This window comes from Athene cunicularia, assembly GCF_003259725.1.
Source record: "Athene cunicularia isolate RWA chromosome 6 unlocalized genomic scaffold, athCun1 chr6_part1, whole genome shotgun sequence".
NCBI classification, from domain to species: Eukaryota; Metazoa; Chordata; class Aves; order Strigiformes; family Strigidae; genus Athene; species Athene cunicularia.
The window spans coordinates 22,691,157-22,715,018 of NW_020799105.1; the positions used below are offsets into that span (position 1 = coordinate 22,691,157).

Below are 23,862 nucleotides of genomic sequence, written 5' to 3' on the forward strand. Positions count from 1 at the left end.
CAAACATGCCTTTTAACCTCCAGAGCCCCATACGTGGCATGAGGACCCATCATGACAGACCCTAGAAAAAGCTCAAACCACACAAAATATTAGGGCAATTTCTTTAGTAAGAAAAGAAACACTTTGCGGAGTGACTCCGTGTATCTGATGTGGAGGTGTGAAAAGAATCAAAAGTACTTGGAAGGAATAGGAATTTCTGTTGTTGCAAAGGGCCAGAATTGTGAAAACCTGGTAGTTACGTCTATGAAGCAGGAGGCTATGTCAGCAAGATAGAAGATCATGTGGCTAAAGATGCAGCTAGTTAATGTATTTTAGATAAAATTCAGCTTTGATACAGAAGGTGCAAAAGCACACTTTAAAATCTGATAGATTAACTAGTTTACATATTTTCAAAGCTGGTGTGTTTCTGCAGTTTTAGGTGCTGCCTCTGTTCTCTTTGGAGTAATCCCAAAGGCCTTTGGGAGGTTGAAAGCTGATTTTTTGCTTATTAATTAAAGATTACTGTTTTGTGTATATGCTGGGTTTTGTTGAAACTGTAAAATGATCCTCCCCAACCATTTTTAAATTTGAAGAACAAAGTAATAATTTTTAATGCAGGATGATAATAAGCACTTGAAATTTTGAAGATGCAGTTGTTAATGAGAAAGTCCCCTTGGTTGATACACTTCAATTTAACAAAGATCATTAACAAAGATAGGAACTCTGAAGTGGTCATACATGCTACATGTATTCATCAGACACTCAGACAAATCTTAGCACAGCCAGAAGGGCTTTTCTCAGTTACATTTTTTTGGTAATCTACTCAATTGAGTTTATTAGTATTTGCATAGAGTTAAGCTGACTGTAACACAAACCACGCTAGGCCTGTACATATCACATAACTTTGTGCAAAAATAAAGAAATCAGATTTTGCAGTGGTTTTCCACATCTCTGTATCAACCTGAGCATGGGTTGGGATCAAGCTCTATGAAGTTACACATCTCAGTGATCGCAGGCTTAAGCTTTTGGCTGTCTTCTAGAATATCAACTTTAAGGAAATATTTTAAAAGTTAAGCTTAATGTAAACTGCTTGGAGCATAACATAAATGCATCATTAGGAAGAGAATAGGACTAACTTCATAAAATTCAACATTTTCTTTGTACTGTGCCAAATCACTTTGATTTTTGTAATTGATTACAAGTTGTACAGATGTGTACTGCACTAGTACATTGCTCGAGGAGCTATAGCATGAATTATATTCAAGGTAGGATGACACTTAATCAATACGATGACAATATTATCTTGTTTAATTTGTCTGATGGCAGTATTAAACATCAAATCAAGCTGTTTGTTATGTCAAAGGAGTGTGAGGTATGGCAGAAATAAAATTCACCTGACACCAGTTTTTCTGTATTTCATTGCTTTGACAGGCCATCATGATTGGAGATGATATTGTGAATGATGTAGGAGGTGCCCAGCAGTGTGGGATGAGAGCTCTGCAAGTGCGGACAGGGAAGTACAGGTCAGTGCACACCCCACACCCCGAGCTCCGTGGGGGCAATCACAGAGAGTGGGGAAATACCTGTAGGTAATGATTTTTGTATTTACCTTTCTGACAAACGACACCACACTCTAATTTGCTTACAACACAATAATTTCTGAAAGAAAAGGCGTTACAGTTGGGAACCTGGTGCACATTCAGAGCAAATGCACAAGACCAGATTTTTTCCATGCCTTTTCCAGATCTTTTCCTGTTGGTGGCACAAGTTTGCTATCAATGTACACTTGCATTTGTTGTCTGAACAAACACCTCCTTGTGCAGCACTTAGGCTTGGGTGGATGATGACATTTTAATTTGCAAAACACAGTTTGGAGAAATGCTGTGTGTATGAAAGTGATAGGAAGGGGAAGACATTGTCTTCAATCTTTTAAAGAAATATTTTCTGTTAAATTGCTGCTACAATTTTTTTCATCACAGCGCGTAGAACTGCTCTGTGTCTTGGGTTTTGCTTATTTTTCTTGCTGCTGTGTGAAAGTGTTGTACACTTGATATAAGACGTGTCTGAAACTTCTAGCAGGGTTAAGATTATAAAATTAGACTGACGACTCAGCGATCTCTGTGGGTCATATCTCACAGCTTTATGAAGGACTCCATATGTCTGCTATTTTCTCCAGACATGTATTCAGCACTCAGATGTCTGGAATGCAATAGTTGTTTCTCCCCTTCTCGTCTTTCCAGAGTGCAGGCTTCTGCAGGCTCACTCATCTCTTTTGAATGACCTCTCAAGCCCTTCTCTATGCAGGTGTTTCCATGATCCTGTGCTTTCACTGACCCAAGAGCTCAAGAGACCTGAGTGCAGTTAGAAACAGGGCATGATCCAGGGCTGTCTGGTGGAAAATGAAGCCATCATCTGATGCTCAGGCCAGGTTAGGTTCAAGGTAACTCCAAATGTGGTGCAGACATCAGTCCCTACATTTAACGTTTGAATTCCATAACCCTCAAAATCTCCTCGTAACCATCTCATCTTAACCATAATGATGCCTCTTTGTAGTAGGCATCGTTCAGCAACACCATCTGTCATTTGACATCGTTCATATTTTTACAGTTTTCCTTGATTTTCAAATACTGAGACTATACAAGAAGGATACTCATTTTGGGAGTATGCAGCAAGTGAGAATGGTGCTTTCTATAGGCTATCCAAAAAGTTATTTTATTAGTTTTCGAGTCAGTCTGTTTCTCAATTTTCCTTTTAGTTTGTGTAAGGTGATAAAATTACTCAGTGCCTTAATTCTAATGGACCAGTAAGTGATGATTTCTGAGAAAAAAACACAGTTGCAGTTGTGTTGCATTTTCTGTATTTTTGCATCTTTAAGATAGTATATCTCAAAATGAGTTATCTATCTGAATAAAGCTCAGAAAATCCCAAAGATTAAAAAAACAAGTATATGGTTTTTGCTGTTGGGATTATTTGCCTGTACTCTGTGTAATCCCATTATTTTCCTCAAGGAGAAGATAAGGATTCAACGATTGGTTTTGCTCTGATATTTATGGGATCACTTTGTGGATCTTAATGTCACACAGGTACGGGTGTCAGTGAAGGAGGTATCTCTGCACACTGAGGTAAATTAAACCTTTGCTACTGACCAAATATCTCCTATGACATGCTTTGCCCATCATAAAATAAGCCACAGGTGATGCTGCATTAAAACTGTTCAGGCAACTGACATAAACTGTATATACACACGCACACATATAAATATGTATAATCATATGCTGGGAAAACATTTTCTTGTATCAAGCTTGAGTCATGATTTCACAGCTGAAGGGGAGTCATCAGCTGTTCTAGATAGGGAAGAAAGATTGTTTTCCACTGTTATGTTTCCTGTTTCAGTGTGTGGTTGCTGTTATCTGAAATCATGTACTATTGTATGGCAGTGAAATACAGATGAGCCTGTCTCTAAACTGAGCATGTGGTGCCAGTCCTGTTGTTAGCAATTGTGAGTAAAACGAAATAGCTCTTGTTTGCCAAGAGAGATCAGAGATGTATATATTTTTAAGAATGACTGATTTAGTATACATGGAAAATCAAAACACACAGTGGGTATTGAGAGAGTCAGAAAAAAACAAGTGAATCAAAGCTGATGGGCAAGATAAATTAAAAATAGCAGAAAATATAATTATTTTATGGCAGGTTTAGTTTGAAGTCTGATATATAAGGTTATGCATAGGTCCTCTCTCACTTGTATGGTAGTCCTTGCTGACACAGAGCTGTGTGCTACACCCGAGTACCTCTGGATGGCACCGTTAGTACGTTCACGTCAGTATTAGCCACAGCTTCGGAACCTCCCTACAAACAGTCTAAGGCTGTTTTTGCAAAAGCATGAAGCACAAAGGCGTCAGGGTTTTACTGTAGCTGCTGATTGTTGGTGCGATGGGATTTCCACAGATTTCAGTTGTGAGAGTCTTGAAGCTCGGGACCTGGGTGATCACCCTAGTTGAGTTGTCTCTGTGTTTGTACAGCCATGAGTAGAGTTTTTCCATTTCCATTACAACAATGGTGTCTTACTTCAGCAAAACGGATACAGAGCTGATTTGAGAATAAAATAATAACACATGAACTATCCCGAGGAGTTGTTGCAGATGCATTTCACAGCATGCTGCTGAATACATGGAAATGACGTTATTTGTTATCCAAGTTATCCCAGTGAAGGCATTTTGCATACCATTCTGTAGGTCCAAGGGATCCTGCTGTATCCCTCCATCCTCACCTAAATGCTGTTCCCGACTGGCAGATGTCACCTCTGGTGCATGAGTGTTCATCGGGGCAGCTCTCCTTATTTCAGGGGTCAGTGCAGTTTACATGAACATTTTTAAGGTCTGCTGCCAACCGAGTGCCACCACCTGGCACAAAAAATGACACATGAGCCAAGGTTTGCTGTACTGTTTATTGTATTTCAATGGGACTTCAGCAATCACATGCAGATCGCAGGCTGCAGAGCAACTCGGTGCATCTTACTTGCTTTAATAAGCCAGAAGTAAAAATTCCCCTTTGGCCCTGAAAGCCTTTTAGGGAAAGAATTGTTTGAGCTGCTGCTGCAGAGGTTTCAGCAGTAGGTAGGGGTGGACAGGTCTTCTGCAGGGCAGGCAGCCTCCAGCTGGGTACAGGAAGCTGACTGCAGCCGGCAGCATCGCAGGAGCCTTTTCTCTGTGGTGATGTTTGTGCCGTGTTGCTCAGTGACGGCGGTGACTGGTGCCAGCTCCCTGCTGAACTGAGGAACTGGTTTTGTGAAGGCAGGGTGGGGGTGGTTGGCTTGGCAGGCGAGTCGAGGTCCCGAGGAGAAGCAGAAGGGATATGTGTGGAGAGTTGGCTGCCTCCCTCCCTGGGTTCTCACCTTCCTGGCCTCTGCAGGGTCATCTTCAGTGTTGGCTGCTTCCAGGGTGAGATTCAAAGTGTGGATTAAGCTGCTGCAAAAACATTCAGTTTTACACCACCTTGCATGGAGGCCCTGAAAGTTAGCTCCTTTGTCTCCCTTCTTTTGGATTTCTAATAAAATTTGTGCAGCCAGTTTCCTTTAGTATGACAAACTTTGCATGTTCCTCATTCCTGCATCTATACTTATCTTCTCTAAAACACTTAATCCTCCAGCAGACAGCAGAACTCCAGCGTTGACGTCTTTCTCAGTAGCCAAACCAGGCATAATATAGATTAGTCCATGAAATGCAATAAATCCTAGCTGCAACATAGAATAGAATTTCTGTTGGCACAAGTCAGGGCAATAGTGAGAAGTTGTAGGGATAAGATGGTGTTTTGAGTTGAACTCAGCCAGCATGGTTCTCTCACATGGGATGAGTAGTTGGGTTGGCCATGGGATGAGTAGTTGGGTTGGCCAAGTGTAGCCTTTCTTAGATGTAAAATCCAGATGCCAAGGGTCAATCTGGTCTGCAAGTTTGTCCACTCTCAGTTTGCCCCATGTGCAGGACAGATCAGGTCTTTGATGCAGACTCTTATGTGCCATGAGAAGAAGCTGGTGTTAGGTTTTTCAGCATTGGGAAATCTGATGCTAATTACTAAGTTTCTGCGTACACTTCTGTGGAGGCCCTTCATAGCCAACATCTTTCCCATCTAGGGAAGAACATGTACTTGTCTTCCCGCACAGGGTATGTGCTAATTCCACTTGCAGCTAATTGGCCTTGACATCAAACCAATAATTTCCACAATAACTATTGATTCTGCAATGCTGCGTAATATCCTCATTCCTCTTTGTAACGTGCAAGTTAGAGCAGAGAAAAATTACTCTGAGGCTTTTCCAACTGTCTCCCTGTAAAATAGGAAACAGCTTTCAGGTGTGTCAGTGCATCAAATTGCAGGTGGTTCTTGGCAGAGTGGAAGAATTACTTACCCCTGTCTCCTCATTGTTATTTACAGGTCTTGATTTGTAAGGAATGAGTTTTCTATCAGTGGTGTGCGGCGGTAGCGAGGAATATTCGTGGCAGTGGTACCCACTGCCCCTGCTCACCTGTGGGCTCCAAAAAGCTGTCAGTCTGGCAGTATTGGATTCATCCCCTCTCAGTGCCCACGTGAGGGTTCTCTTCATTTGATTACGGATTTATCTCACAACCGTGGCTGATGCTGCAACATCCCTGAGCTGCCTCATTATGGACATAAAGGATAGCTCAGGGATGGAGGATGAAAGGATTGAGGCCTGTGAGAGCTGTCATCTCTCTCCAACTCTGCCACTGTTCTCTGGGAGAACTGGGTCAAGTTACTTCATGTTGCCATTCTTCAGTTTCCCCACTTTATAATTATCCTCTGAGAATAATTATCCTGACTTTCTTAATAAAGTGGCTTGTGATCTGTTCCTCTTATCTGATTGAAGTAAAAAATACAGAATTTGTACAGATTTATAGTAGATCAGGTTGCCAGAAGAAAAATCCAGATAGGATCAAGACAAAAAGGAAAAATCTTTTAGGCTGCCATTGTCAACTGATTAAGGATTGAGAAAAACAGGATGGGTCATTATAATAACCTCCTAAATGAATTTATAAAATTATTCTTAAAAAAAAAAAAAATATCCACCCATAGATAAATTCACAGCTGTCACTGTATTAGTCAATGAAAGCTCATGACACCTTTTGCAAAGAAATAGTCACATCTTACTGTGCTGCAGAGAAGCAGCATCCCTCCACTCTTGCTTTCTTGCTCACTGTGTTACTAACCGCAGCCAAGATGAACGATTTTATTAGTGTGTTCACATCTCCTGGGTCTCGATGGGGCATACCAGAAGTGCATAATGAGAACAAGCAGGCAGAGGCACTCCCTTTGGGCTGAAACAGAACCAGAGGCATTTTGATGGCCTCACAGTCTTGATAAGCCTGTTTCAAATATTAAATGGAAAGACTTCCAACCCATATTTACACTGTGAAAAGTTGTATTATAATTCATGTTAGTTAATGTCTTAAGCAATGTTTATTAAAACCCGGTGTCAGCAAGTCAGTTTTCATTTAAGCGTGAGACCTGATTGCAGTCAGTCCTAAGGCATAGGCTTATTCACCATTTACTACACATTCAAATCGCAGTTTGCTCTGTCCATGTGAAGATCTTGACGTGTGTTTGTCAGTTTCTTGACCATGACTTGATTACCATAATCTTTGAATCAGCTTTGTAGAAGTTCAGAGTAAATACTGCAGTGCCTTAACATACACATACTCATCTGACAACGTTCAAGTGTCCAGACACAGAAATTACAGCATTAGTAACTGGTGCTTTAGGAATGAGTGGCCTATGAGAAGGTTTAAGTTCCTGCTGCTATAGTATGGTCTTTTACTACAACCATCCACTTTTCAGCGTAGGGTATAGCCAATCACAATGCAAAATAATGAACTGCATTGGAAATACATTATCACTGAACTACAAGTGGTAAAACCGGGAAGCAGAAGGTTTTCCTCTCCGACTCTGAAGAATCATCTTTTGTGTGTCTTGAGTATTTCTGTTTTGTTAACCCAACATTGTTTACTTTCAGTAAGTGTTACTTACTACCAAGTGTTTACTTTCCAGTAAAGCTACTCTTTGCTATTAGAAATACCAGTGGGACTAAATGATTGTTGTAGGTTCCTTTCAACTGAACTATTTTATTCCTTATTCTATTCTATTCTATTCTATTCTATTCTATTCTATTCTATTCTATTCTATTCTATTCTATTCTATTTCTATTTCTATTTCTATTTCTATTTCTATTCTATTCTATTTCTATTTCTATTCTATTCTGCTCTAAATGCAGATAATACCTGAGCTAAAACACACCTGAAGGGGCAAGGGGGAATAGAGAGTTCGGCTATGTTGTAGCTAATGTATAGATTTAAATATATTCAGTCTAACACAGAAATGGGAGTTCTGGGGTGTTTTTTATTAGCAGATTAATTTATTTGTTGGTACCATAATAAACCTCAAGGAAGCAGAGGGTGCTCAGGACATAGCCATGCTACGTGCTGTATGTATGCTCATGTGCTGTTCTAAAACGATTAGTCTGAATATCAGAAAAGAGATCAGTCTGTGATGAGAGTAGGGGCAAGGATAAATAAGGGAGAAATGTATCAGGTCAGCAGGGAAAAGCAATATTACTTGCTAGTTCTGCTCTCTACCTGTCTAACGACTGACCTTTCCTTAGCAGTCCTACTCCAATCAACTGTCACATCTCAAACACTTATGAAAGGAAGCAATTTGCACTTTGCAGATCAAGATGGTAGTGACCACAGAAGCCTGTGCTGCAGTTTTGCTTCCCCTCTTGCTTCACATTCACACAACACAGGCAGTATCAGAGACAGCTGCCTCGAAGGTTTCCACTTCTCCTCTACTAAAGTTGATAAATAAAGGGATGAAAGAGGAGGAGGTGGTACCAGTATTTGCTACTAGAAGCAAGAGGCAGTGGGACCTGGGAGGGCACGTGGCTCAGGTGGGCTTGATGTACGGGACTAAACCATTTCTGGACTCTCTCTGAAAAGCATCCAAAGCTAATGGCCATTTTGCTTTCCTTCTTTTTTGCTCTTGTGCCTCGATGTCTTGGTAGTACGTACTCTTTTAGCCTGGGCTGGCAGCCATCCTCCACCCGACAGGGCGGTGTACACTCATGCATCTGCGTGAGTAACACCAGAGCCCTTGGCAGCTGCTTGTCCAATGTGTTTGTGTTTCTCTCCTCCCCGCAGATATGTAATTCATGAGATGAGGTGGTGGTGGCAGGACTGCCTGAAAGGAGGCAGCTCAGGGGCTTTCCAAGCTTTCCACAGAGTGTCTTCATCTCCTGCACAGCACCCGCTGTCACCACAGACACCTGTGGCTTCCCCCAAGCTGCCTGGCCGAGGGGACCCCCAGGCTCTTGGTAGGACAGACCCACCTTTAGCTCTTGCTAACTCCCAGCCTCCCTCCCTGGTACAACCCCAAGCCACACAGTCTACAGGATGGGACAGGAAACAGGTCCTTGCTTATTTTTATCTTTAGGGGCCTCTTATCACCAGCGTAAGGCTGCTGTAGAAAAATTCCACAGCGAAGCAGTCCTAGGAGCAGGCCGAGCGCAGCAGTGTTTCTCAACACTTGTCACTTGCAGAATGCCGAGCTGTATTAGCTTGTTCAACATTTGACAGCAATGATGAATACCATACCAATCGCTAACTACTTTATTTCCGTAAAAATGCTAATGAGCGTGTTGAAATGTGCTGCAGAAATGGCAGAGCTGGGACAGCTGCACAATTGTGGTTTCTCTAGAGATTTCCTTTTTTTAAAACACAGGTTCCTCTTCTCTGAGTATTTTTTTCCTGTAGTTAAATGTCATCCCAGCTCACTTGGGGCATGGGGTCCTCTCAGCGAGCAGCACGGGGAGCATGGCAGAAGGGGAGACTGCTCTGATTGATAAAACCAAAGCACAGCCCTGTTTTCAAAGGAAGAGAGTAGCAAACAAGAGAGAGGCAGGCCAAGTCAGCTGCTGATGCAGCTCCCTCAGAGCAAATGGTTCAGTATCTGAAATTTAATCTTCTGGCTTGGGCTCTTGCTCTCACTGTAAACACGCTCAGGAGCTGCGGTGCTGGAGCAGTATCTCGTGTTGGCACTGCAAGCACAAAACAGCCGCTTTAACGCTGTGCTCTGTGACCCGTGGATGCTGGAGGGTCACCTGCAGGCTTGTCTAGTGATACTTCTTTCTTCCCCTAAGAATAGGTTTTACCTACAAGCCCAGAGTGGCTGCCTAGTCCTCGGTGCTTTCTGCTCTTGAGATGCAGAGCAGGGCCCTGTGTTTTATTGCTGTCTGCTTGGGCACACGGCCGTGCAGTTGCAGGGGGAGCCAGGTGCTCAGAGGTGGGGCGCACTCACAGGACTGCCAGCTGCTGTGGCTGAACCCAGAGCCACGCTGGGGGATTTTCCATGTGGCTTTTCCAGTGGTGGCTAAAGTGATGGAGATGGGTGTTTGCTGAGGTGTGTGGGAGGGGGATGCCAGCCTGCTCAGGCCAAGGGAGCAGCCACAAGACATGGGGCCCTGCTGCCCCACCAGCTGCTTCTGCTGGGCTTGGGCTGGTGGCTGGTTTTCATCCCTTTCGGGAGGCGTGATGTGACTTGCCCAGAGTTAAAAATAAAGCATGCGGCAGTGCCAGCTTTAGGTCTTCTGCAAGTGCTGGGAAACTCTGATGGCTCCGTACGTGAGTGCTCGTGTACTGCGGCAGGAGTAAGAGCGTAACATGAGAAAAGAGGTTTAGGTGAAGAGCAACACTCCCCTGTGCCTCCCCTCTGGGGAGTGATCTTTTCTGGGGATGGAGACAGCGTGCAGGTGGAACTGGGACGTGACTCATGTTCACACTTTGCCCTGCAACCATTACAGTTCTTGTCTGTGGTTTTCAGTCATTGTCAGCAGCCTGTACAGTTATACCTTAACCCTGCACACTCCCAGGTTGCTGAAAGATGAGCCTATTCAGCACGCAGGGCTGGTGCTGTTGCAAGGGGTCTGTGCCTTGTGTCAAGTCTTTAAACTCGAGCCATTGGCCTCCCCAAAACCAGCGATGGGCCTTGGGGCCATGGGGAGCAGGGGTGGGGAGCCCCGGCTGGCCGCCGGCTCCGGTCGCTGCACGCGCTGTTGCTCTTCGCATTGACCTGCAGCTCGTCTCAGAAACTTTTTCCTTCTCTTCACAACTCTGCTCTGACTGGGTCTACATGAGCCCACATGATCAGCTGGGTCTAATACTCTGCTAAATGCTGCTCCTGGTCCGTAGGCCCGTTCCCGTGTGAATACAATTTCTGTGGTGCCTCCAGGGACTCGCTCCAGTTGTTGATCTTGGCTGTTGTCTTGCACATTACTTTCCTTATGCCAGTGGATACTTTCATTTCACAGCTCCAGTTGCTTTTCTGTTCCCAGTCACACTCTTGAGTGCCCTCTGAGGTGTGCAGGGAGGGGAGGGTGTCAGGTTTGCTCTCTTTCCAGCTTCCACTCACTCCCAACCCATTGTAACTGCTGTCAGTCTACACATAAGCAGAGCTGCACCATCTGACCCTAGGTGGGAAGCTTGGCTGTGCAGTGCCTATTGCTGTGCTGCTGCAAACGGTGGCTGCATTCCTGCAGAGAAAAAAGAGCTGTGACTCATCCTGCCCAGTTTCTGACAGCAGCAAACACCCAAGTCATTCCCCCTGGGCTGCCTTTACAGAGAGAGATGGGCACCTGTAGCTGTAAGTCCTCTCGTCCTAAAGCCGGTCAGGTCTATCTGGATGTGCTATGGGGAAGCTTCCTCTGCCCTCTGCCCAGGCTGGGCTTAGTGGAGATCAGCTTTACCCACAGCCACACATCACTTGCTTAAATGACCAAAGCACAACATACACATTGGCTGATCAGTCTGTGGCAAGTAGGGAAATTAATGCAAAGAGTTATTTCACCACTAATGAGAATGTGGGGAGGTGTGGCTGGGTGATGGAGGTAGCAGAGCCAGGCAGGTGTGTGGTAGCTCCCAGGCTGTGGGCTTCACAATACCCTTTGCATGCTGTGGCCTCAGGGCCCTTCTTCCCCCTCCCCATCCCCTGGGACCCTGCCAGTTCCCAGTTTGTACTGGAGGAGACAGGTTTCTCACAGTGTAGATTTCCAGAGGCCTGTGTCGGGCAGGACGCAGCCAGCAGTGCTCTGCAGTGCCAGATCAAATTCAGACCCTGGTTTTGGATTTACAGTTGCAGTTTGTGGAGGGTGGGAGGGAGCTTGAAGTGGTTTTTATCTTGGCATGAACTGCTGAAGCACCATGCTGAGCAAAGCAGCTGCCACTTGCCTTTAAAAGGGGCTCCTGTGCTGCAGAGCCCCTTCACCTGCCACAAAGCTGAGCTTTGTTCAAACCCCAGCAGGCGTTTGCAGTTGAATAACGTGAACTGTTCAGCTTGGCTGTTGGCTGTGTGACACTGAAATCAGGCCTAAAAATAGGAGGATGTCTGACCCTGAAGTGAAGGATTTTCACTCGTAACCCAGCCTGGCACCCGCCCAGGGTGACATCATCTGGAGGGGAAGTTGGAAAAGCTTCCAAATTCATTGCTTTGCGCGCAGGAGCGCTAAACGCATGTGTCAGCTGATAATCAGGCAGTACATTTGCCGTGGCTGTGAATCAGGGGAAGGAGGGAATGGGGAAGAAAAGATCTGAAGATTAACGAGGAGGATCAGAGATGCATGTCAGCAAAGGGTTTTGGGAGCGTTGTCTGTGTATCGCTCAAGGTGAGATGATAGGAGCAAAAGAAGTCCCGTTCAGGCAGAGCCTGTCCCATAAATATGAGTTTTGTTTTCTTTTAGGTGTGGCAAAAGGTATTGAGCTACAGTCAAGGTTCTGACCACCAACCCACTCAGTGATATCTGGTGATATTAGTCACAGTTGTGGTTTGAGTCTGCATGATTTAGACTTGCAAGTGTGTGGATACTGCTCACGGTGACCATGGAAGCATCTGAGGTGGCCAGGTACTCAGTGACCAACCTTGGTTCCAGCTCTCTGATATTTGAAAGCAACTTCGCCCAGGCTAACCTTCAGGGTTTTGATCCAAATCTGTGCTCAAGGATGACCTTGCTATTGTTGTTCGCAATCCAAATTGCTTGAACCCAGTTCCTCATATTTCTATGCCAAGCTTCTTTGTCTTCTTTAAAAGTGATTCATAGTGTATAAAAAATATAGGCAATTTTCCTCTGAAACTTGACGTCTTTTTCCCTCTGAATGCTGCCAGGTGACCCCTGTGCTCATCCTCTAACAAGGACATCTTTGCCTCGGTGTTGATGAGTGCACACTGGAATTCGTAACTCTTTTCAGATGGTGAGAGCTAAGTGTGATATTTAGATGGGGTGTCTCCATGATCTATTTTTCTTCTGCCTTTTAAATTCTCATTACATATTTATAATGCTGTTATAGCAAAGATGCCTAAAGCACAACCGTGGGCAGTGTTTGGTCTCTGAGTCCCAAATGAAGCTGAAAAAACTGCTGTTGCTATGTAAACACTATGGCAAGAGCTGATTTCATGCATACTGCTGGGCATTTTTAACCAACAATGATAATGAAAAGTGGGGAAGAATTTTACCATATCATAGAATCACAGAATGCTTTGCGTTGGAAGGGACCTTAAAGCCCATCCAGTCCCACCCTCCTGCCATGGGCAGGGCCACCTTCCACCAGCCCAGGTTGCCCAAAGCCCCGTCCAACCTGGCCTTGAACCCTGCCAGGGAGGGGGCAGCCACAGCTTCTCTGGGCAACCTGTGCCAGGGCCTCACCCCCCTCACAGGGAAGAATTTCTTCCTTACATCTCATCTAAATCTCCCCTCTTTCAGTTTAAAGCCATGACCCCTTGTCCTATCCCCACACCCCTGATCCAGAGTCCCTCCCCCCCTTTCCCGCAGCCCCTTTCAGCCCTGGGAGGCCGCTCTAAGGTCTCCCCGCAGCCTTCTCTTCTCCAGCTGAACCCCCCAACTCTCTCAGCCTGTCCTCACAGGGGGTGCTCCAGCCCCCCCAGCATCTCCGTGGCCTCCTCTGGCCCCGCTCGAGCACTATGAAACAAATTGATTTGGTTAGAGACTGAGAAAAGTGTTCAGGCATGTCAGCCCTTCTTGGGGTTTTCATGCTCTTAGATCATCAGAGCGGTGAAGCTCTTCCTACAGACAAGCTGGTTTATAGACATCTGCCACAGCAACAGGCACAGACGAGCTGATTTTCATTTCATCAGCCTTTGGGTAGGATTTGTCTGACTAAGCATGATGATATTTCTGGTTGTCTGCTGGGAAATGACCAGGCTGTAGTTGCAAAGGTGTTTCATTGGCAGTGACTGAGCCCATGGAAGGCAGATGGTAGCCCAGGCAGGGTCAGAAATTACTTCCTATACTAGGGTTAAGTATATGGCCCAGAGAGGGGCTTGGTCAGTTTTCCCATGTTTTACCCATTTTTTTATATGGAAGATTGATGCCTCTCTGAGAGACAAATTTTTATTTGTAACTAGACTGTAAAACTTCCTAGCTTTTGATCCCTGAGTGATACTGATATCATCTACCTGGACTTGTGCAAAGCCAAGTCACTATCCCACATGACATCCTTGTCTCTAAATTGGAGAGACATGGGTTTGATGGACGGACCACTCGGTGGGTAAGGAATTGGCTGGATGGTCACACTCAAAGATTTGGGGTCAGTGGCTCGATGTCCAAATGTTGAGCAGTGATGAGTGGTGTTCTCAGGGATGGGTGTTGGGACCGGCGCTGTTTAACATCTTTGTCAGCGACATGGACAGTGGGATCGAGGCACCCTCAGCAAGTTCACCAACGACCCCGAGCTGTGTGGTGCGGTGACACGCTGGAGGGAAGGGATGTGCCATCCAGAGGGACCTGGACAGGCTGGAGAGGTGGGACATGCAAACCCCATGGAGTTCCACAAGGCCAAGGGCAAGGTCCTGCCCATGGGTCGGGGCAATCCCCAGCACAAATCCAGGCTGGGCAAGGAGTGGCTGGAGGCTTTGGGCAACCTGGGCTGGTGGAAGGTGGCCCTGCCCAGGACATGGAGGTGGGACTGGATGGTTTCTTAAGGTTCCTTCCAACCCAAACCATTCTATGATATTTTTTATTAAGTTCAGCCTAAGTGGAGTAATGGTTTGAAAGGCAGGGACCTAAACCTAAACAGCTGGAACAAATCTCATCTGTGTTAGTGGTGAATGCCAGTCCTGCTGTAGGTCAGCTGCTCCGTTACAGACCTGTTGTTTCACAGGGCATTAGCAGAGCTGACATAAACGAAAGCAAGGCACGCACTAGAGGAGCTGGCTTTTATTCTTGCAGATGGAACTCTTTATTTTTCCTTGCTGGTTGAGATGTTCTCGCAAACACTTGACTTCCTTGTCATCTTTAAACTATGCAGAGAGGTGGGGAATTGGCTTTTACCAAAGCAAATGGACTTCTGCTTTGAAAAGTCCCTTCCTGCAGTTTTTGGCATGACTGATCACCCTGCTCTCAACAGTCCCTGAGCTTTATGATACAGTAGTTTTGCACAAAGCTGTATTTTTATGTCCATAAGCTTTTAAAGCTGCATTTCTTTGAAAACCTATCCCTAGATAGCCAGCCTGTAGTTTCACACAAAGAGCTCGAGATGGGTCCAAGAGGACTTTCTTGGGAAGAGGGAGTGTGCTCGGGGGCTGTGGGACGGTGGTCAGAGGCACTGGCAGACACAGGGTGATGACCAGCGCTGCTGCACCATTGCACAAGTTGTCAAATAACATTCAGATAAAAATGCTACATGCTCAAAGACTGTTACAGCGTGAATTCAACCATATCATGCATTCACTCTGAGGAGCAGTCCTTAATGAAACGCTCTCATCTCCTTCCCCATGCCGAATCCTTGTCTCTCCATAGCCCAGAGCAGACATGGCCGCATATGTGGGGGGACTTACAGAGCAGTTTTTCCCTTTGCCAGTCGCTGGTTTCCATGTGAGTTTTTCTACCGCGTCTTTGTGTCACTGAAATACAAACATTAATGCGTTTATTTCCGGAGTAGAGCTTTGAGATCCTACCTTAACTATGCACGCAGGGACAAGAGGCACAGAGGTTAAAACTAACTCTGGCCACAGGGGTCAATCGCTCGCATGCTTAGTTTGAAAGTACTTGAGCATTACATGTAAACATATGTTGGAAACGGTGCTCGCAGATGCTGTGGGGGCATCTGTGTGGGCTCAGCCCTGCTGCAGATGGGCTTCCAGCTGGCCCCGGGCAGGCACTTGGAACATCACAGTGGCCAGAGGAAAGCCTGGGCATGACAGAGGAACAGCACGGCCAGGCAGAGGGAGAGTGTGTTCCTCCACAGGGCGGCACTGACCTTTTTTGTCACAAAAGCATCTTTGTCTCCCTTCATCAGGCGTTGGAGGTGATTGTCTCCTTTGGGCTGGTTCACCCATGCTCTGCTGAGGTTGCTCTTCCCTCTGTCCTGGCTCCCATTAGTGGAGCAAAAGGACAGGTTTTGGCTGAGGACTCCGAGGCCAACTCCTGTTCGTACAAAACAGTTACAAAGACCTCAGTTGAAAGGAAAAAAAAAAACAAAACAAACTGTCTGCATTTAAATCAGCCTAATTAAAGTGGCTTTTTCCAGTAGCTGGCAGGCATGCTGCCTTGCCTGCCCAAAGTGATTTGTGCAATTACTGTCTTTTGTGTTTGTCTGGTGGGGTTTTTTCTCACCGCACTCCTTTATGGGACCTTGCTCAGTGATGATCGGCTGTGTGCGATAGGTTATTTTAAGTTTAGAAATAGGGGGTCGGATTCTCACCTGCTCTAAGGAGTGGAGTAAATTGACAGAGCTCTGCTGGTTTACACCTGCTGGTGCTCTGGCCCACTGGGTGCCTGGAAATAGCTTAGCAAGTATAAAAGAAAAAAATGGTTTCTCCATCCATCTGGAACACATTGCATACATCAGGGGAAGGAGAGGCATTTGTGAGAGCGAACGCTTCATTTATCAGTGTATGAGCTATTGAAAAGACTGGATGTAGCTGGGATAATTATAACCAAGATCAGTCGTCTTAGAATGGAAAAGTAACGACAATCCTAATTTTACCAAATCCTCTGAAATTTACTGCCTATTTATTTAACACCCCAGACCCTTTCCTGTGGCAGAGGATCGGCTAGATTTATGGAGGTGCAGTTTAGTAATCTAAATAGTTGGGAGTTGATCTGTGCGGCCCATGGGCTGCTCTGGTTATTTTCACTGTCACTGTTCGGAGGCCGTGGGAACTGGGGATGCAGACGGAAGCGCAGGGAGGCAGGCACAGGCCAAAAATCAGCCAGAGTCGGTCAAAAGACTCTTCTTCCACTTGATTTGCAGGCAAGAAGTATCTGGCCTTCGTAGGCAGCTTTAGCTGTCAGTGCTCTTGGGAAGGGAACAAAGCTCCTTCCATCCCCTCTTCAGGAGCTTCCTATTTTTAATCTTTCCAGCATATCTGTTGTTTTTTCCTGGGTGTAGGGGGAGGCAATATGTATTCAGAAATTCCCCATGAAGGGAAGGTCATAGTAGCAAGTGTATGTTTGGAGAGGTGACTGCAGTTTCCCTGTGACAAGCCGTGGGTATCACCTGTCCATCCTAGAGCCTTATCGAAATGGAAGACCTCTGCTAGAAGCTGAAATAGTAGCACAAGAAAGGAAATCCCTTTGAGACAATACAGGCTTTGTTAAAAAAGAGAGGTTATCCAGAATCTGTAAAAATGAAGGCAGGCAAAGGAGCAGAACTGTGGGCCTGGAAGCCCTTTTGCTACCATCATTTAATACTAGAGGACAATGCCTGGACTGGGGTTTAATAATTGTTGCTGATTTTTTTGCAGCAAGTTCGTAATTGCTAGGTCTGTCTGCATTTGTGGGTTTATGAGCTGTGCTGCCTTTTGATTGAATATTTACTCTTTTCTTACCACGAAAGTAAGCATCTTTTCCAGTCCAGCATGTCTTGCAGGAGTTGAAACGCATAGCCCTGATTTCCTGTTCAACTCTAAAGCACTGTGGGTTTTTAGAGTTGTTATAAGCACACACAAAACCCCAAACAACAAACCCCGAAAGATTAAAATAATGGTGTGAAGAAGACAGAAGGAAGATCTCCTTTGACTCGTTTCGAGTCAGGGTTTTAGTCCAAGGGATTTAGTAGCACTGTAAGTAAGCCTTTGTGCTTCAAAACACAAGCCAAATTCACTCTAATAAAATTCAAAAGGCAATTTTCCTTCAGGGCACAAATTCTAATATAAAATGGCCTAAATTTTCCTAAACCACTGGCAGAAACTGGCCACTGTTGAAAGCGGAACACACAATTAGATCGGGCTGCCTGTCTGAACTGGTGTGGCAGCTCTCGTGTGCTCCGCCTGCCTATATGAACACCAGGAAGGCCACGAGCTCCAGTCGAGTCATGTAACTGGGGAGGCAGGAAGGGACAATGGGTTTGAACATGGGTTTGAGGGTGTATCAGGAAGCCTCAGTGCCCTGGTTGCCAAAGCAATATCTTTACAGTCCCATACTCCCAGCTCCCATGATGCCATACCTGCCTCACCTTGGCGTTATGTCTCATATTTTTGCGTACATCCAAGTCCTGAAGAGTTCGGGTAAGGTGCTGAGTGGTGTAGGATTGGTAATTTATTGGGGAACATCAGTGCTTTTTAGCTTTGGTTGGCCTGAGAAAAACAAAGGAAGAAATTTTTGCATGTGCTAGGGAAAACGGTGGGACAGCAACACAAAATGGACCCCCACCACCTGCCTGGAACAGAGCTAGTACTCTTAGTGCCAGCTCCGCTCCACATTCAACCCTTTTGTAGGCAGGTTGTTAAACGTGAGAGCCAACAGCTGCTCCAGGTGTTAGGAAATCAAAGCAACTTCCTGAGGTCTTTGTAGCGCACCAGTTTCCTGCCGCAGTGTGGGGTAGAAATTATACAAGTGGGGTATTTGACAGCAGGAGGCAGGTTCAGGAATGGCTTCTGGCTTGTGCTGCCAGCTCTGCAGCATCTCCTGTGCAGCCGTAGACGAGGGAGCATGCCATCTATACATGGCAGCCTCACTGGGCTGGAGAGCCATGTGTGGGTCTGGTCCCTCTCCAGCTGGAGCCGGTGGGAGCTTTTCCCATCACTCCTGAAGAGCTGAAAAAGGTCTTGCAAGTCCCACATGTATCGCTTTCTTCCTAGTTTTTTTATTACTTTTAAAACATTGCACACTCCACTCACAAGGGGCAAAGGCATTCTTGAAATCCCGACCTGGGATTGCTTTCAGCTACAAGAAAAGCTGTGGCAATATTCTCCACACCGCGTCTCTGGAGGGTGTTTTCATGTCATGTAAACACAGGGTTTCTCAGAAGTTGCTCTAAGAGGCTCTTTCTTAGAAAGTTTTGGGAAGTGTGTTACAGGAGATGTTAAATAGGATGGTCACAGAGGGGGGGATGGAGTCAACTCCTTGCCTTCCATCAATGCCTTGGACCCTCCATTCCAGCTGCAGCGTATGTTATTTAGCTCAGAATTGCTTCTTCTGGCACCCTCTTCCCACACACTTGTGTACTAGTATGGCCATTCTCAAGGGCTTTGTCCCTGCCAAAGCACAGCCTGTTACCAAAAGAAAAAGACAATTAAGAGGAAGCAGTGGAGTTTGCCATATAAACGTTTAGAACTTACACACGCTGAATGATAATGCAGAGCGTCGTTTCATCCAGACAGATGCTTCCTGGATCAAAAAGAGTGACTGGATCTGATGGGAATGGATAAACAGCTTTGCAGCTCCCAGTTCCTGCAGCTCCAGTGACTGTCCCTGCCTGGCCGTGGGTCACTGTGCTGTCATGTAGGGTGACTCTGCGTCCAGAGGCTTGAGGAGGGAGTTTCGTGAGCAGCCCAAATCCTGGTTGTTCAGGGGTTTAGGTGGAGACCTCTGTCCCGGCCCCAGTGTGGGTGCTGCTCCTGCCAGGTTCAGTCAGGGTACGCACAAGCACATCACCAGTGCCAGCAGCTCCAGCTGCCTCCTGCCGCCGACATGCCGCTGGCTGCCTGCTCTTAGGCAGTGCCCAACATCGTACACCCTTGTCCTGGGGATGGAAATCATCCCTGGGTGACTCTGGGCAAACCAGGGTGATTGAAATCGTCCCTCAATCCCTCCTCTGACGCTGGCATTGTTCACACCATGTGTGCACTTCTTCCTCCCTCCTTACCCCATCATCTTGATGCACAAGGGACCTCCTCACTGCTGAGGGCTGAGCCCTTCCTTTACAGTCCCCTTCTGATGATGCAGGGACATCCTGCAGGTATCCTTTCCCAGAAAGAGCCAGGCTCTTCTGAGCAGGATGCTGTAACCCCCAGCACCTCGGTGATGGCCTGTGTTGGCCCTCCTGACTTTATCTGAGGAATGAGGCTGTGTTGAAAGCTTGAGGTCTGGTGGAAAATCAAACCAAACCATTACTGGGCTCTGTAGGTGGAGAGGAATCTGGGCCTGAAAGCCGGTCCAGCCCAGCCTGTCCTCCAGGGCCCCGCTACACTCCCAGCAAAACCCACGCACACGGCCAGGTGGGTTTTATCCAAGAGAGCAGCGCTCAAGGAAGAACATACAGAAAAGCTGCAGCACTTGCTCCAGCTCACGTGCACCCGTGTTTCTGAATGGAAAAGTCCCAAGATCCAGTCAGAGAGGGACCTGGGGGTGTTGATTGCTAGCCTGCTGAACATGAGCCAGCAGTGTGCCCAGGGGGCCAAGAAGGCCAATGGCATCCTGGCTTGTATCAGCAGTAGGATGGCCAGCAGGGACAGGGAAGGGATCTTACCTCTGGACTCAGCACTGGTGAGGCTGCACCTCATTTCCTGGGTTCAGTTCTGGGCCCCTCACCCCAAAAAGGCCATTGAATGACTCGAGCGTGGCCAGAGAAGGGCAATGGAGCTGGGGCAGGGTCTGGAGCACAGGTCTGCTGGGGAGCGGCTGGGGGAACTGGGGGGGTTCAGTCTGGAGAAGAGGAGGCTGAGGGGAGACCTCCTGGCCCTCGGCAACTCCCTGCCAGGAGGGGGCAGAGAGGGGGGATGAGTCTCTGGAGCCAAGGCCCCAGCGCCAGGCCCCGAGGGAATGGCCTCAAGCTGCCCAGGGCAGGGTCCTGCTGGCTCTGAGGAAGGATTTCTGTGCAGAAGGGGCTGTTGGGCGTTGGAATGGGCTGCCCAGGGCAGGGGGGGAGTCCCCGGGATCCCTGGAGGGGTTGAAGAGTCGGGCTGAGCCAGCGCTGAGGGGTCTGGGGGAGTTGGGAACGGTCAGGGGGAGGGTCATGGTTGGACTGGAGGAGCTTCAAGGGCTTTTCCAGCCGAGATGATTCTGCGATTCTGTGATCCTGTGAAAGTGGCTGGAGAGAAGCCCCATCTCACAGCCCTCTGCAAGGGCACCGCAAACTGTGGAGGCATGAAGCAGGCTATATATGAGAGTAGTTGGCAGTGTCCTTCTCGCTTCTGCCTGACCTTTTTGGTGCTCTCTAACTCAATTACAGTCTGTTCCTCTTCTCTTCCAAGGCAGCCTGGCAGATGGTGTCGGTGGGACCAGCCACTAAAATGACAGGAGGTGGCACAAAACGAAAAGCAACCGAGAGTGTTACTGTTTTGCCTGAGTATGTCTGTATTGGATGTGAGGGCTGCGATACAATATTTGTCTGGGACTGGATCAAGCACAAACTGCATCTGTATTCAGTGCTGCTTTGGCCGGTTAGCAAACTAACTTGATCCCAGGTGGCCATCATCTGGAAAGTGGCTGATTGCCAAGTAAATCCAGGAGCTGCTATCTTTATAGGAAACTCCTAGAAGATTGACTAGGCAGTAAAACAACGGTTTGCTCTAGCAATTACTCTGCAGGGAATTTGGCCAGATCTCTGCATTGCAAATGTATAGGATGTATGCCTATAGAAATCCTTGAGAGTGCGATAGAATTTAATCAATCCCATTTGTTTGTATGGAGAGTCAGCCCAGATCTTTGTGGCAGACGCCCAGGGAACACTGGAGGCAGCATAACCTGTTAAACAAAGATGTATGTGGCCCTCTGAACAGAATACACCAAATTTGCCTTTTTTTCCCTTGGTCAACCCTTCCCCTTACTGCATTCAGTCTTTGCTCATCCTTTCATTTTCTTAATTTTTTTTTCCTTCTCTGCCACTTTGCCCCAGATTCCTGTCTTTATTTATTTGTTTTTTTTTTTTTTAATTTATGTGTCTGCCTTGCTTTCTTCTTATGCTTTGTTCTGTGCTGGGAGGCAAGAAGAGGCAATTGCGTGCAACGGGGCTGTCCCTGCTGAAATCTGGGACTAGGCAGGAGCCAAACATGCTGAGGGTCCTGGTGGGTTCCTGCTGCTGCTCCGGGGACAATGTGCCCTGCAGTGTCCCTTTGGGAGCATGTGGCACAGAGCTGCCCTGCAGGCTCCAGCATGAGCCCCTCACCAGCAACGGGTGTCCTCTGTGGAGGTGGGCCCTGGCTTTGGAGTTACACCAGTCACACACATCCCAAATGAGTTCCCAATGATCCATGTTGTTTTAAGGGGTTTTATTTCCAAATAAGTGGCTTTCTCAGGCATGTTATTCCCTTTGAAAACTCTTGGTTCTGCTGTTAGGTCCAAGCTGTGCCCAAACAACACATAGTGATAAAGAGCAACCTATTGGAACGGTTATACACAGGCCAGCTGGTTGGACTGTGTATTTAATGCAACATGGAAATACGAAGATCTGCTGGCAGCTTAGGCTTCTCCTCTGTCTTGTTCGGCCTGCTGCCCGTATAAATAACATGGAATTTTTGTGTAATTACAGGAGATTTGAGAAAAGTTTGTCCTTCTTAGTTTATCTGTTCTGAGTTTGCAGTTTGCGTACCAACCGCATGTTGTTTGCCATAACTTTTACTGCTTCCCCTGGGTAGCTAATTCTTTTCCTCTCTTTATTTACTGGAACTTTTGTAGAGCAAGAGGAAAGGGTACCTTTCCAAAGGCACAGCACTGTGACTATAAAACTGCAGGAGGACTTGGGGCAGGGTATATACTCGCTAGAGTGGCCAGACTCTTAGGGAGAAGACAGGCTGCTGTCTCTAGAAAGCCACGTGGCTGTTGCTATGTTGTCGGGCTCGTTTCAGAAGACAGTGTGGGAGAAGTGTCCTTTATACTGAAATTGCTGTGCCTGCTTTCCAAGTCAATGCTGGCTCCACATCCAGAGCCAGCACATGCCATGTAGTTGGGACACTTGGCAGGGATTTCCTATCTGCAAATCGTAATTACTGGGACAGAAGAAAACAGCCCTGGACCAGTCTTGGTCTTATCTGATGGGGTTCTTAAAGAAAAGTCACCAAAACCCCCAAATAATCCCCCCAGGAGATTAAATATGGTATTTAACACCTTCCTAAAATAGCTAGGACTCAAAAAAGCACCTCAGTATTGTTTCTCTGTCCTTCAGAGTGTTTGCATAAAGCATCCTCCAGTAATTTAGGTGTTGTAGACAGTGCCAGGGCTGTTGCAGTGTGGCATCTGACCAGTGTGTTAGGGGGGAAACAGCATCAGCATCAGAAAAATGGAAATGTGAAATAAGCAAGTCAATGGGCCTTGCTTTTCCTGTAACAAGCCTGTCTGGTGCACTGAAAAGCATGTGGGTGGGGAGGAAAACCTAGTTTGGTCCATCCTCATGGGAAAATCCCGGGTATTTCAGACATACCGTTCAAATCTTGCTGTTCTTGTCATTTAAGGGCAACAGCCGAGCTTTGTCTGATTTCAGAGACTAGTACCTGCACTGGGCTGTAGGTGGGAGTGAAGGAAGCTCTTCCTCCCTTAAATGGCTGCTCTGTCCCTCCTCTTCCCTCCTAGGAGGGCCGTAATCTCCTGTAGATTGAACTTTACACCCAGGGACTCCCGCTTCCTTGCCCTCCTTTCCCATGGTAGTGCTCGTTCCTGCCTGGATTTTCTGGACACCTGCAAGCTCACAGGACCAGCACACCATGTTCCCGAAAATCTCAGCTGTGCTGCTGAAAATCCCGCTGCCTCTGTGGATCCTGCGGAGCATCGCTTTGACCGGGCAGCCTTTCCCAGCCTGCATCCCACTTGCAGAATCCAACTCCTCATGGGAGAAAGACTTAATTTTTTGGTCTCCAGCAAAGCAGCAGGTCCCAGGTCATGGAGGCACCTTTCCAGTAGATGGCATCAAAGACATTGAGTTCCTCCGCCCGACCTGGCTCCCCATCTCCGGCTGGGGAAGGCTGTTTTCCCGCAGTCCCATTTCTCAATAGCACTGGAGCAGCCATTCCTTAAAAACAGCAAGTTCCTTAAAGCAGCTGTACCTTAAAAAAAGCAATCGGTGTGTTGCTTTTCTTTTGCTTCAGCGTTCAGTGATGTGACCCATGTCCTGTGCCAACGTGGGGCCCGGTTTTCCACCCAGCAGTGGGGACTGGGTGACT

The 23,862-nt window shown here is 46.7% G+C and overlaps 1 protein-coding gene across 1 annotated transcript in view; it reads left to right on the plus strand.

Moving 5' to 3' along the window:
* The window catches only part of LHPP (phospholysine phosphohistidine inorganic pyrophosphate phosphatase), an 82,138-nt gene that overhangs the window by 17,507 nt on the left and 40,769 nt on the right, over positions 1-23,862 (plus strand). Inside the window, exon 6 of the mRNA XM_026851039.1 lies at positions 1,411-1,502. Within this exon, the coding sequence (XP_026706840.1) occupies positions 1,411-1,502 (92 nt within the window). The remainder of the gene's footprint in view (positions 1-1,410; positions 1,503-23,862) is intronic.